At 36.3% G+C, this 14,815-nt stretch overlaps 3 protein-coding genes and 1 long non-coding RNA gene across 4 annotated transcripts in view; 1 reads left to right on the plus strand and 3 right to left on the minus strand.

Moving 5' to 3' along the window:
* LOC126796238 (14-3-3 protein 7-like) overlaps positions 1-14,815 on the plus strand; it is a 294,280-nt gene that overhangs the window by 76,600 nt on the left and 202,865 nt on the right. The window lies entirely within an intron of this gene.
* Positions 3,090-5,888, minus strand: LOC126796243 (uncharacterized). Its single transcript, XR_007672330.1, has 3 exons — positions 5,573-5,888; positions 5,361-5,420; positions 3,090-3,484 (listed from the first exon to the last, which is right to left on the minus strand). It is a non-coding gene; the product is annotated as an uncharacterized LOC126796243 (long non-coding RNA).
* LOC126796241 (protein PHOSPHATE-INDUCED 1-like) lies at positions 7,927-8,889 on the minus strand (the record flags this gene model as incomplete). The annotated part of the gene is made up of 1 exon (XM_050523014.1): positions 7,927-8,889. A coding segment is annotated over one exon (963 nt), but the record flags the coding sequence as incomplete, so codon positions are not given.
* On the minus strand, positions 10,137-11,252 carry LOC126796232 (protein PHOSPHATE-INDUCED 1-like). The gene has a single exon (XM_050523002.1). The coding sequence runs from the start codon at positions 11,208-11,210 to the stop codon at positions 10,251-10,253; it is 960 nt and encodes a 319-aa protein (XP_050378959.1). The 5' UTR covers positions 11,211-11,252; the 3' UTR covers positions 10,137-10,250.

Genomic DNA, 14,815 nt, shown 5'->3' on the forward strand with positions numbered 1-14,815 from the left:
ATTAGTAAACTGCTTAGAAAAATAAATTTTAAGAATTAGGTCCACCATGCTCCGTCAAAATTTTACTAAAATGACAAAATTAACAGAAAAAAGAATATTTTAACGGAATATTCCAAAAGTTTTAACAGAAGTACATTATTGATATCAGAATAAGAGTTCAGTGATCTCTTTGATTATTTTTAAAGGTCATGAATCAAACTGTTCTTACCACGTATATTTATGGACTGTTGGTGAATTTTCCTAAAAAAGATTATTTGGTTGTTGGAGTCTCGGAGATAAGGGTTAAAAATCTAGAAACATAGCGCCTATTAGGTTTTCATTGATCCGAAACTAGGATTGCGATGGAGGTTGGTGGTTTATTGAAGGGGATGGCTTTCTTCGGGACGCTTTATGGGGTTTTTGACTTGGACCAATTATTTTGGTTTGGCAACCTTGTAAGAGACAGGTGCTGATGAGGTGCGTACGTTCTTTCACTTTATCTTCCTTATGCTTATCTTGATCATCATGTAGTCTTGGTCTTACATATTCAATTGCCAACTATGCTAGCTGTTACACAATACTGATTACTATATATGATACTCAGCACTAGATAGTTAACACGATTGATTGCATAATTAAGACGGGCCAAGTTCCCGTGGGGCTGGTTTGGTGAGCAATGCATTTATACTACTAGTAAGAAATTAGCGACCAGATTAAGGCAGTAAGCATGATTCTGGTTCTGTGGAAGCCTGTGGAAGCTAGGTAGTGATAAAGGTGGGTATACTGTAGATAATAGTGATCTTACGTACACATAACTATCTTAGCTAGATTCCCCTACTGATTATAAGAGCCAAGGAAAAGTTTCTTGTGGTTGTTTTCGTGGCCGACGTAGTACATAACTACATATATAAGTAGCACAAAACTGGAAGCATATTCATCAGCATGATGGTGGTAATTAAAGGTGTGTATAGTGTGGTGATCATAGATTCCTTTACACACTAATATAAATCAAACATCTTCTATGTACAATCTTTAAAATCTCAGCAAAACCATCCAACTCCAATAGTGGATTAGGTAGGAATGTTGGAAATGATGCTGCCTAATAATGAGACAAAGGGTGGTTCTTTAACTCAATGGCTCATCCATTTTCAATTAGAAAATGAAATAAAAGCTAGTAGATAGAGTTGAAGAACCATGGGAATCAAAATTGGGTATGCAGTACTAGTCACACCAAGAATATATGGATTTCACGAGTCGGAAAGAAGTTTACGGCCGGGATAGTGGGGCTGCGCCACTGGGACAGGAAATGGGTCGGTGATTGAGACATCCTGCCTAGCACCAATTCAGGCATATATGGCTGCATGCACTAATATAGTACGTAGAGCTATTTTCGGCCGTGTGGGGAGTGGGTGCATGCATCGTCACGGCGGGCCTGGTGTCCAAGGTGGTATATATGCATGGCGCTGGGGGTATTAGCATGGAGATTGGAGAGGAGTTGGTATGTGTAAGGAGGGGCAGATCCACCCCTCGCTTGACTGGGCTGGAGGGATGGAGCCCATTTGAAAATGAAGTCCAGAAAAAAAACTCAACTCTTTATTAAAATAAATAAATTAAAATATCAGTATGGGTCTCTCTCTGTCTCTCACACTTTCGCGTCTTCTTCTTTTAATCTCTGAAAACTTTCTCGTCTACTTCTGCTGATCTGCTCTTTAGCCTCTTCTTCTAATCATCTTCTCGAGTTCTCGTTCAAGCTTGTATGTCACCACTCGCCATTGCTCGTCGCCTTGTTGAGTATTTTATTTGCCTATTTGGAAATTAGAATCAAAGTAATGAAGCTTATTAATTAACATCAAGCGAGATAGATACATAATGAAAGATAAAACAGAAGTGTGTAGAGATTAATTTGAAACAACTTCATTCTGACGACAAATATCAACATACATAATATAAAGAGAAAAAAAAAATTGCGCTTCGCATAAAATTAGCTCTAGTGACATTTCAATCATAAATCCGCCATTGTATATAAGTGGAGGGTGAGCTTCATAGAATCATATATATACATTGGGTTTCACAGAAAAATAGAACTACAAAATGAAAGATATATCGCAAAGCAAAGTTGTGATTCCGCTATCTGTGAGCTATTTCAAGTAGATTGTAGATATGTGCGTGCAATTTGACACATGGAAAGATTTTTGAAATTAGTGGAAGTACTAAAAGATGATAGACTAATGTTACTGAAGTGCAGTTTCATATATCGACTTATCCGATTGATTTGACACAACTTTTTGATCTTCAGGAAATGTAAATGCGGAATTGGAATTTCAAGCTATTGCTGGTATGCTTCCTTAACTGCCTTACGATGCGAGTAATTTTGCTTTTGACATTTACCTTCTTTTGAATTTTTATATCGAAGCCTCGAAGGTAAGGAGATTTGTTAAACAGCTCCATCTATAAATTTTTATTGTGCTCATTAGGAGTAGTAATCTAGTAATCCATAATGTAATGCAATGTAATTGGGACCTAACCTGATTCGTAACTTTACTTCCCGTAGACCTCGCTTTTCCACATTTGACAAGCTAGCTTCTTCTATCGATCGATCGACCACCACTACACCACAAAACAGATTTAACAACGCCCAATGCATGTTGTCAAAAGTAATTGACAACACTCGGTGCATGTTGTAGATGTCAAAGTCGTTAAAAGTCTAAAACTTTCAACAACACGGCTTACACGTTGTAAAAAAAATATCATACACGTTGTCATATTCTTTTAACAACATACCATACTCGTTGTTGTAAGTTTTTAACATACATTATGTGTGTTGTGCGTTTTAACAACGTGTTTTGCATATTGTTGTAAATTTTTGACAACATGCACCAAATGCGTCATGCTTTTTAACAATGCATTCATGCATGTTGTTATTTTATTGAATGTGTTGTTATATATACCATTTCATTTTGTATTTGCTGGGATCTAATTTGATTCAACTCAGTGAACACCTTGGCTTAACCACAAATGCATTTATATATTAGCACACATAAAAAAATATGAGATATAAATATGCCTCATGAAGTTTCGATACATCATTCTTTACAAAAAAGGACCGTACAATTATGTTAGTTGTTCAATCTACATATTGAGCACCATTATCCACAAGAAAAAGTTTATTTTCATTCACAACACTGCAACTTTCTAGTTCTGGTTTATAATGTATGATAGCACCATTTGCACCGGAGCCTAAAAGTTCATTGAAATTAATGAGCAATAAATTGAAAGAAAAGAATATTACAGAGAGGAGAAGAGGCACTGAAGATACCACTTCAGAAAACTGTTAATAAAGCAGTGATAAGTACCACTTATGGTGTCAAAGCTTGTACCTAGGAAACCTGATTGCTTTGTATGAAATTCGAGAAGTTTTTCTGCATCTTCTACCTCACTTAGTTTCACATTCTTGTTGATTTGCTCTTAGATCCAAACACAAAACTGCGCTAAAGCAGCAACATCCCTGCACAAAAATTACCACTTGTTATCCATAAGTTGTAAGCATGTTTGCCTTTGTAATGACAATGCAGAAAAACTTTCTTATAACAGAATCAATAATATGCAGCATATTTGCAAAGAAATGAACCATGTGTGCCTATGGAGACCGCCATGCCTAACAAAGCCATTTTGAGCGCTTTTTATCAAAAATACAGAAGTAATGTTATTGAACCCAAAAAAGAAGCAGAAGCATCCACCACCCTGTCAAGCTTAAACCCCATCTGCACCCAATGTACAGAAGCAGATGACAAGCTAGATACCTGACTAGAGAATAGAATATGATTCAAAACATTTATACATGTTCATCTATACCTATGGATATATTTTCTTCCACAAAATTCAAAACCACATAAGCGAAATGAAATCCTAAAGGCAGATGTGAAGGCATTCAACTGTGCTAACAAGTGTGCATCACAATTTCCCACCAAAAATTATATGCAAAATACAACTCAAAGGATAATCATATAAAGTATATGTTGTGAATCTATCTAATGATGAAGAAACTTTAATGTTAAAAACAAAGAAAACCAGAAAATGATAGTGAGAGCATAAAATTATAAAAATTAGAACAAAGCCAAGTTTGGAAGAGGAATCAATTACCTTAAATGACAATTATGCATCCCTTCTAACTTAGCATCATTTTTCAGTGCCTTTGCCAAAGAGATAGGGGACACCCTATACATTTCTTTTTTGTCTTTCAGACCAACCATTCAACTCATCATATGCCTTAGTCTTACCTTTTATTTTAGTTTCAAGACTCGTAATATTTCTCACAAGCTGTGTTGTAGGTGTGGACAATAGTAGCATTTATAGATGATGTGTCCAACCAAAGTTTAGCCCCTTTTGCTGCCAGACTGAATATATAGAATAAAAATAAAAGATTTCATTCATGCACAAAGTACCAAAAATAAGTTCATCTTTGCTCTTAATACGATATATTTTCAGGCTAGAAGCATAATTAAAACAGAATATACAATTTAGTTTGCTTAACTATTACAGCCTAGAAGTCCTAATCTTGCACCGGCATGTGACTGTTACTGAAGCTGTACATGTGATTACTTGTACAAGATCACCACTTTGGTGAATTATAAAACGTCTCGTATGCAAAGAAGGTTCAGCTCACAAACTCACCTTTCTACTTCAGAAAAAATGGAGTCATATGGCTTCAATTCAACAACAACTAGAAACAAAGCGAAAATGCGATTCATCAAGCCTAAAAAACCGATTTATAATTCATCAAGCCTAAACTAGCAAGAGAATAATCAATTTCTCCAAACTCTAGATGACATATCACAATTCATAATCTAGCATATGCAGGACACATATACAAGGTATATATAGCTTCATACTCACCTTCACCCTTAATCTAGGCAGTGATTATAGTTATGGTATTCGAAAATAGGCATGAAACAACTTGCATAACATCACGATATATATTATGTTGATAGTCTCAATGCAAATAGAATTTAGAATTTCATCACAAACCTACACAAACAGATAGAATCGTCTTCATAAACATAATTCACAATGAGCCTAAGCTCTTAGATAGCAAACAAGACTATGAGTTAACAAGTGCAGACAATTCATCATACATCTCAAAGATTGCCAAACACAACGACTAGAAATGAAGTTAAAAAAGGCGATTCATCAAACCAAAAAGGCAATTTCTAAGACAAACTAAGCCAGTTTGGGGAAATTGCATCAATTCTAAGACTGTGGCCATTTTCTCATTTGCTCATAGTGAAATTAAGGCAACAATTAGGTCTAAATACGTACTCAAAGTGAGAAAAATCAAGAATTGAAGAATGTGAACAGAAAATTGAATGTGAGCGACGACTTACACTTATCAATCATGTCTTCTTCATCCTCGATATCCTCGCGTTGTTATTCTTGCTTCGGCTCTGAGAACCATTGGAGAGAAATGTTAGGTTAATTTCAAGGTGAAAAGAAGGCTAAAACGATCGGGATTGGAACAAATAGAGAGAGAGAGAGAGAGAGAGATTTTGCAGATCTATGGCTATAAGAGAAGGTTTCTTAGCACCAGAACACTTACCAAGCAGCGGCGGCCTGAGTGGCTTTGCTAGCTCCACTCCTCCGGCTAGGCGCCATTGCTGAAATCACCGGAGCAGCTCCAATTCAGTTCGGAACCGCTACTTGAATTGAAACGAGCACCAGAGCTTGAGGTATGCACCCTAAGCGCCCAACGAATTGAACAATTGTAGAGAGACTTTGGGAAGGATTCGCCGACACTGGAAAACTAGGATCGAAGACGAAGCAGAGCACTGCCGGTACTACGTAAAGGCTTCAAAACCCTAATTTAAGTGTGTGAGAGATGAAGAGAAAATTTTCACAGAGAGACGAATATGGTTTTGAGTGTTTGAGAGATGAAGTGAGAATTTTTTTTGTATAGAGATGTATATTTTATGCCTTTTTTTTCATTCTCGGTAGAAAATAAATTCCGGTCAACCTAATAATTTAAGCACGAAAGTTTGCTATATTTCCATGTTTTGCTTTTAAATTTTGAAGAGAAACATATCACAACGCGCTGCATGTTATCATATGTGAAATATTTAACATGTTGTATGTTGTTTTTTTTTAACATTTAACAACGCGTTGCATGTTGTAATCTGTGAAACATTTAACAATATGCTACATGTTGTTTGTTTTTTTAACATTTAACAAAGTGGTGCGTGTTGTTATTTGGAAGTTGTCGATTCAACATATTAACAACTAGCAGAAAGACATGTTGTTAAAAGCTTATTTTAAGAACATGCCAGTAACGCATGTGGTTGAATATAACTTTTCACAACGCACAAAATAAGCATGTTGTCAAAAATAGTAATCAACAACGCTCTAAACGCGCATGTTGTTACTGTGATGTTGTCGTATGCCATTTTTCTTGTAGTGCACCCATCCGTCACCATGAATATATCTTTAGTCCTATAGAAATATAGAAGCTTCTTATGACTTATGCGGAGGCAATTCAAGCATTATGAGAGGCCTAGTGTCGAATACATTAATTTCAAGTTTTCAAAAACGGGATTGGGGTTATTTTGCATGATTCATGATCATATGAACGTATTTGGGGAAAGTTAACTCTTTTTCTATCATCTAGAATCCTTGCTTGCAATATCAAAGGAATATAATCACTACATTATAAACTGCATAATACATAGTTGTTAAGTAATTAAGCAGCCAATAATTAGAGAAAGATGTAATGAATAATGCACGTTTTTTATGTCTAGAGGTATGAATGAAAAATTTTATGATAGCACAGCTGCCTAAGCATGCAGCCGGCAAAAACATACATAATGCAACAAATTGAGATGCTTAAAGGGAATACAGAGCCCTAATGAAGAATACTTCATTCTAAAATAAAAGAGTAGAATAAATAATGTCAATTGTAATACAAAAGAATAAACAATCAATGAATTCAGAATTACGCATGTCGGGCGAAGAAGATGGCTCCATACGGGATACAAAAGATACAGAATAGAAGCAGTTCTAAAAATTTGGTCGAGTCCCATAACAGCACCTTTAGCCCGCAAAGGGTTAACCCTTCCATCAAAAAACAAATAAAATAAAAAAGGCCATCATTAGGGCAAACAGGGCTATCGCTATGCAGCCGGCAAAAACATACATAATGCAACAAATTGAGATGCTTAAAGGGAATACAGAGCCCTAATGAAGAATACTTCATTCTAAAATAAAAGAGTAGAATGAATAATGTCAATTGTAATACAAAAGAATAAATAATCAATGAATTCAGAATTACGCATGCCGGGCGAAGAATATGGCTCCATACGGGATACAAAAGATACAGAATAGAAGCGGTTCTAAAAATTTGGTCGAGTCCCATAACAACACCTATTAGCCCGCAAAGGGTTAACCCTTCCATCAAAAAACAAATAAAATAAAAAAGGCCATCATTAGGGCAAACAGGGCTATCGCTATGCAGCCGGCAAAAACATACATAATGCAACAAATTGAGATGCTTAAAGGGAATACAGAGCCCTAATGAAGAATACTTCATTCTAAAATAAAAGAGTAGAATGAATAATGTCAATTGTAATACAAAAGAATAAATAATCAATGAATTCAGAAATACGCATGCCGGGCGAAGAAGACGGCTCCATACGGCATACAAAATGTACAGAATAGAAGCGGTTCTAAAAATTTGGTCAAGTCCCATAACAACACCTACTAGCCCACAAAGGGTTGACCCTTCCATAAAAAAAAATAAAAAATAAAAAAGGCCATCATTAGGGCAAACAGGGCTATCGCTTCCGTTAAAGCAAATCCTAAAATAGCATAACCAAATAATTGTTTCGCCAATGAAGGATCTCTAAATTCCTCTGCACATAATCTCTATTCTCTAGTTCAATTTTCGATTCCATCAGCGAAGTGTCAAACAAGAGTTGAACAAGTTGAGGTTGAGGGATCAAACAAAGCAGGGAGCAGGTACTTCTTCCCGTTAAAACCATTGGCATTGTAGCTAGCACCAGTTGTAGCATCAACCAATAGGTCACCAGCATAACCAGGATAAGCACCTTTCCCGTAGACACCAGGACAAGCCGAAGCGGCCTCTAATGGAGCCTCTTTGGGACCCTGGTAGAACCCATTTCCAAAACGGTTGGTCACTGTCCCAGCCAAAAGGCTAGCCAGGTTTATGATCATGCCATCCATACCAATATCGTTGTTGGGTGCAACCAAAGGTGGATTTTGTGGTCCGTAAATTGTCTGATGGAATGGCCAAGCGCATTGACTAGGACACTGGGACTCAGAGTTTCCGACCCAGATGTAAGGCAACTCTAAGACCCAAATGTAAGCGAAGTTGGAGCTCTTGCCTCTAATGAACGAGCTTCTTGAGTACCCATGTGTGCCACATTTGCAAGAGCAAAACTCATCAATAGTGACATCTGCTGAGGTCAAGACAACATTGATGCCATTACTCCGGCCACCCTTCGCTGCCAACTTCTTAACGTGTGTTCCAAGAAATAGGGACTTGCCTAGCGAGTAGCTTTCATCCAGTGTTTGGGTACTCAGTGAGAAGGATAGAGATGGGGTTTCTTTAGCATTGTTGAGGCAGTAGTATTTATTTATGGATTTCCACCATGTAACAACAGACGGTTGGTCTAATGTAGGGGAAGAAAATGAGGTGATGAAATCGGACACAATTGCGCGCTGGTGGGGTATAAATCTGCCATACCAGACTAAATTGATGGATATATTTCCGGTGAGAAGAGGACCATTGTGATATTGAAATGGTATAGGCTGCTGGGATTGGTAACGGTCTGAGTTTGTCTCAGAAAGGCTCCTAGCCGCTAAGCTAAAATGGCTAAACAAAAATATGAGCAAGAATAGTTGTAAGAGAATTTAACCTTTAGTTAAATTCGGCTCAAACACAATGGAAGTCCTTAAATTGTAGAAAACTATGTAAGAGAGGGGATAATCTTTAAGAGAAATTTTAAATACACTCCATTATATACTTAATACACACCCACTACTCAATACACTACTCATTTTATTTCTCATTCTAATTTGATATTAAATACACAACCTAAAATGCGTAAAATACTCTTACTCAAGGTACCTTATAATTTCATATTATTTTAAAAAAGATTCATATAATTAGTATGTACTAAGATATATTGAATTTGTAGTGGTCCATAAATATTGATTATTAAGAAATTTTAACATGTTTTTGTTCTTCGAACTCTCAAACATGAAAAACAATAAATGCAATTTTTTGTTTGATAAAATTTTACATGTTCTTCATCTTCATCATCGATTTTGTTTTCTGAAGAAGAGGAAAAATTAAATTACATTGAAATGAAAGAGATCATAAGTCTTAACATAAATTACCTTGGTTTAACATTTTAACTTGAAAATAATGAATTTTTTAAGAAAGAAAAATTAAGGGATGAATTGATAATCAAATTTTCCATTTAATTTTCTATCAGATAAATATAATTTATTTCCTTGCAGAAACTTAATTTCTCATATTATAATCTGAAAATTTTAAGATTGTAACATTTATTTTCTTAATTAGCCGTAAATTTTAGTCATTTCCCATACTTATGAAATTTGATTTGAAACTTAAAATAATATGGATGTGTATTAAGTAATTAGGGATTTAGGGGTGTGTATTGAAAACTTCTCGATCTTTAATTGTGCATAGAGTAAAGAGTTGATATTATAATGTCATTAGCACTGATTTCAACAGATCACCCAACTTTCGAGTATAAGAAGCTCAATTAGTCAGGCCCGACCTGGAGATTTCTAGGGCTATAGGCGAACTTAAAGATGGGGGGCTCATAATTTTTTTTTAGATTTTTAACTTCAAGTTTAGGTTCTACATATCTTGATCTCAGAGAATGGTGATGTCTTTGAAGTACTACTTATCAAGCTTTTCTCGTGCAAGTGTAAACTTCCTGAGAAATTCGATAAAATAATAATGAAAGCTAAAACCAGCTAATTAATTCTTATGATTCATCATTTGGGCAAGGCCAATTGATCAGTTCTTGTTCGACCCTTTCTCTTATGCAGTTACCTTCCTAGTATTCCAGTGGCAGATCAACAAACTGAACATGTAGCTTAAACTAATTTGGTACATAGGTACATTTTGTCCATATAAGCCAAATATAAGTGTAAAAGTTTTCTTACTCCAGTCTGTATCCTCTACATGATCTAGACTATAACGTGGTTTCAAGCCTAAGTAATCTCAACTCTCAAACAAGAGTGGAGCAAGTTGAGGTCGAAGGGTCAAACAAAGCAGGCAGCAGATACTTCTTCCCATTCAAACCATTGGCATTGTAGCTAGCACCAGTAGTAGCATCAATTAATAGGTCTCCTGCATAACCAGGATAAGCTCCTTTCCCATAGACACCAGGACAAGCTGAGGCAGCCTCTAATGGAGCCTCCCTGGGACCCTGGTAGAACCCATTTCCAAAAGGGTTGGTCACAGTCCCTGCCAAAAGGCTAGCTAGATTGATGATCATACCGTCCAGACCGACATCATTGTTGGGTGCAACCAAAGGTGGGGATTGTGGTCCGTAAATTGGCTGATGGAAAGGCCAAGCACACTGACCAGGGCATTGAGTTTCAGAGTTTCCGACCCAGATGTAAGCAAACTTGGAGCTCTTGCCCCTGATGATGGAGCTCAGTGAAGACCCGTGTGTACCACATTTGCTAGAGCAAAACCCATCAATAAGAACATCTGATGAGGTCAAAACAACATTGATAGCGTTACTCTGGCCACCCTTGGCTGCCAAATTCTTGATGTGTGTTTGAGACAGGGATTTTCCCAGAGAGTAGTTCTGGTCAAGGATTTGGGTACCCAAAGAGGGGGAAAGTGATGAGGATTTCTTTGCATTGGCAAGGTGGTAGTATTTCTCAATGGATTTCCTCCATGTTGCAACTGATGGTTGGTTTTTAGATGGAGAATAAGTGGAAAGGGAGGTGATGAAATCGGAAATAATCGCGCGCTGCGAAGGCTTAAACTTTCCATACCAGATCAAGTTGATGGAGATTTTGCCAGTAAGAAGAGGGCCATTGTGATATTGGAACAGAAGAGGCTGCTGGGTTTGGTCTGATGTCTCAGCAAAAATCCTAGCTGCTGAGCCAAAATGGAACAGAGAGATGAGCAGGGCTAATTGTAGAAATACACAAGGGGAAGCAAAAGAAGCCATTCTTTTGTATATCAAAGCTATGAATTTAGGACTTGAGAGTTCAGTGATTATATAAAACAGGTATGGAGCTCAAGGTTTAGTGGATTGGAATGGTATAAGAAGATACATATATATAGTGGTGAAGAATGAAGACATGCGGGGAAAGGAACTGCATGGGAGCCAAAGAGAGGTTAATTCACTTAATTGGACTTGATGGGAGTAAACAGTAAAGTGAGAGAGCTCTTTGTCGGCAGGACAACGTGTTGCATTTTGGTTCGATTCGTGTTGCTTTGGCTTTGGCTTTTCTACCCAATCTGAGACTAGGACAGTGTTAATCCCGCTAAGTCAATTAGGACGACTAAGAGTCTAAGATCGTCATCACTAATCAGTGAGGTTGAAAGGGAAAGTTGTGTCCTAAGTATGACCATTTGTGTATGGTTTAGGTCCATGAAGCGTTATCCAATTGCATAAAATAAATGAATGGTTACTGTGAAAGTTCATAATATCATAATCAGTCATCTATTTTTTAATATAATTAACGAAACATTTTTATATTAAACTTTATTATTTTTTACTGAATAATTGAATTTTTTTTACGTGTAAAAGTGTGGCCATAGCTAAAAGCCTAAAAGTATATAAATGAGGAGAGGATTTGGAAACTCTTTTGAATGCAACAAGTTTACATAAAATAATCTTTTTTTATATATATAAGAGATCGATAAGGAATATGTGATATTAGCTCATCCGAATGCACCTCATGAGATTAGATTGAAAGAAAATTATTGATGCTAACTTCCAAATTTTGACTAGGGCCAGAAGTACCTTTCAATCCTCACATAATTATGAGGTAGCCCTCTTTGTAATTGATCTATCAACTTCTTAGTTCCTACTTTATTCAACTTGAATCTAATCATTCACCCAAAAAACTTGAATCCAATCAATTTAGTAGATGTCAACTATCGGATCGGATGTGCATGGGGGAGTAGTCATTTTCATGTATAAATAGAATAGCTGATAAAAATCAGTGCATGCATGCCTCACAGCCTCGATCAACTCACAGGGTTTCATCAATTTTCCAATAATGCAAGTGATATGGACGAGATGGGTGTGGAGGCTTCTGGCTTGGATCGTTCTACTTAATTAGATAGGCATTGAACGAGACAAACTCTCTAGCTTCTTGGATCTACTCCTATCTTAGAGTTCACAACAATCTATTACCCTAAAGCATGCACATTTTGACTTGTGATCATGAATCATGATGAACAAGTATTGTAATACCCAAGTCAAATTATATGTACGTGCTGGGTTGGTGGAACACTATAGATTTTGCTGTTTGAAAAGTAAGTTGCAAATTAAGTGAGAGATTTTGTTTATATGAAAGCTGTTGAAGTGTTGATGCTGTTCGTGATCTGCGCTACGTAGAATTTCTTCACGTGTACGTATTGGCTTGGGATTGTTACTTGGGTTTTGACTTTGATATCTATTTCATTTGGTGACCTTGTGAGAGACCGGACTCACCTTCCTGTTCAGCTTTATTCTGATCATCCATGTTCGTCAATTCTATCAGTAATTGACTTTACTTACTATACTTCATTGTTAATATTTCTAGCTCTTGCTATTATTTATTTATTTCGATTACATTATCTTGCAAATCCACGGAAGATTAGGGTTCACATATTTCATAATCTAATGTTTTATCCTAAACAACTAGCTAAGTTTTTCTGTTAGATAAATTGTTTGTTGGTCAATGGCATAGAGGCATACTGTATATAATTTTGTAAAACGAGAGCAGATTTAAGAACTGACGTTTCAGTGTTTCACATTGATGTATCATTACATTGATTTTAATAGTAGTCGTACCTGTTAGACAAACTCCATATAAAGTATGAGTTTTTTTTTTTAAGATCACACTGCCCTCAAAAGTTTTATGAGTCTAGAGAGTACGTAGGGACTAATCATGCCGGGAGATCACGTCAAAACGTTTCCTCCTATCTGACGACAGAGAATAAATTACTATTTGACTTCGTTCAATAGCTAAATTCAAACTTAAATATGGGGGTTCACACTTAAACTCTTCCAATACAACCAGCTATATTTTATATGGTATGAACTCAGTTATACTGTTGAATTAAAAGTTAGTATAGAATTTCTTGCAACTCTCAAAACTCAAATGTTTTTTCATTTAATTATAACATCATGAACTTCATGTTACAATGTATTCAGTGGTGGATCAAGGAATTAGAGTTCCGATGGACTTGAGTTTTCTATCAAGTAAAAAAAATATTAGAGTTCATACTAGAAAAACAAAACATAATCATACCAATAGGCAAACACAGTAGCAATATATTAGACAAAATGTAAGAAAACACAGTAGCTAGGAAAACACAGTAGCAATAATCATACCAATACAACAATATCAAATTAATTGTGATAGAATCTAAAAGACTAAAATTAGACTACCGTAAATCAATAAGATTATGAACAAAATTTAGCAATAATCATCAAACAAAGTTTAGAGTTCATATCAGAAAAAAGCATAATCAAATTCTCAATTCAGTATTTGAATGCCGACAACCCAAAAACTAATGCACCAGTGTTTGATTCGTCTCACTCCATGTATGCCTCTGTCCCAAGGACTCTAGGAAAAAACTCAACAAAATTAGAGACAAACTAGAACAAAATCAAATTAAATAAGAAAACTCAATTAATAGTTCTCCTCAAATTGAAAATAATCTATTGATTATACTTACAATATATTTTACCAGAGAAAGAAGAAGATGAAGGAGTCGGAGAAGTAGAATTGATGATGCTAAGAGAATGAGATGGACTTTGAAATTGATAGGGATGATGCACCATTTAATAGAGAGACTAAGAGTCCAAGAGGAGCCGAGAGTTTTAGAACACGCTAAAGTTTTGGTGTTTAATTGTTAATTACCAAAATAAATGTATATACCTTATTTATTTATTTATTTTGCCCAAAAAAATAGTTGGGCCTGAGCCTACCACTCTTAGCCTTGGATCCGCCCTGGAATGGATGTACTATATTCCGGTTCATACTTTCTTTCTTTCTTTTTAGTAAGTCCGGTTCACTTAATTGGTCACAAAATTTTTAGCAAAACAACCGGCTGGATTAGGTTGCAGGTGCCTAAGATTTTCGATCGTCCATGACGAACGTGTAATTTGGTCTGAATTTAGTAGTGTAGAGGTGAAGAACCTGGAACGAGCCAGAGAAGTGACCCATGCAGTGGTTTCATGAATATTATCATGGCAATGGTGGTTTGATGGGTGATTTAGTTTGGGACATTCCGAGCATTTATGTCAGACACGTGTACACCGGCGGACCTGGTGGTCGACGATACATACGGCCTGGGCCATGGAGGCCGGACAGTGAAGTGGATGGTCGGCATGTGGTGGAGCAGAGAGAGAGAGATAAACATGATGCTCTGTATTAATCTGTACGTGGTGCTCCTTAGACAATTCTGTAGTTTTCAGGAGTGGTCTCCAAGGAATTTGGTTTATAATGACCTACCAATTATGGAACAAAGATTAACACACAATGCAACTGTGGAAAGAGGGCACGTATTGTATCGGTAGGGTAGATCTACAATAATATCCCTTGAATTTAG

This window comes from Argentina anserina, chromosome 5 (genome assembly GCF_933775445.1).
Source record: "Argentina anserina chromosome 5, drPotAnse1.1, whole genome shotgun sequence".
NCBI lineage: Eukaryota > Viridiplantae > Streptophyta > Magnoliopsida > Rosales > Rosaceae > Argentina > Argentina anserina.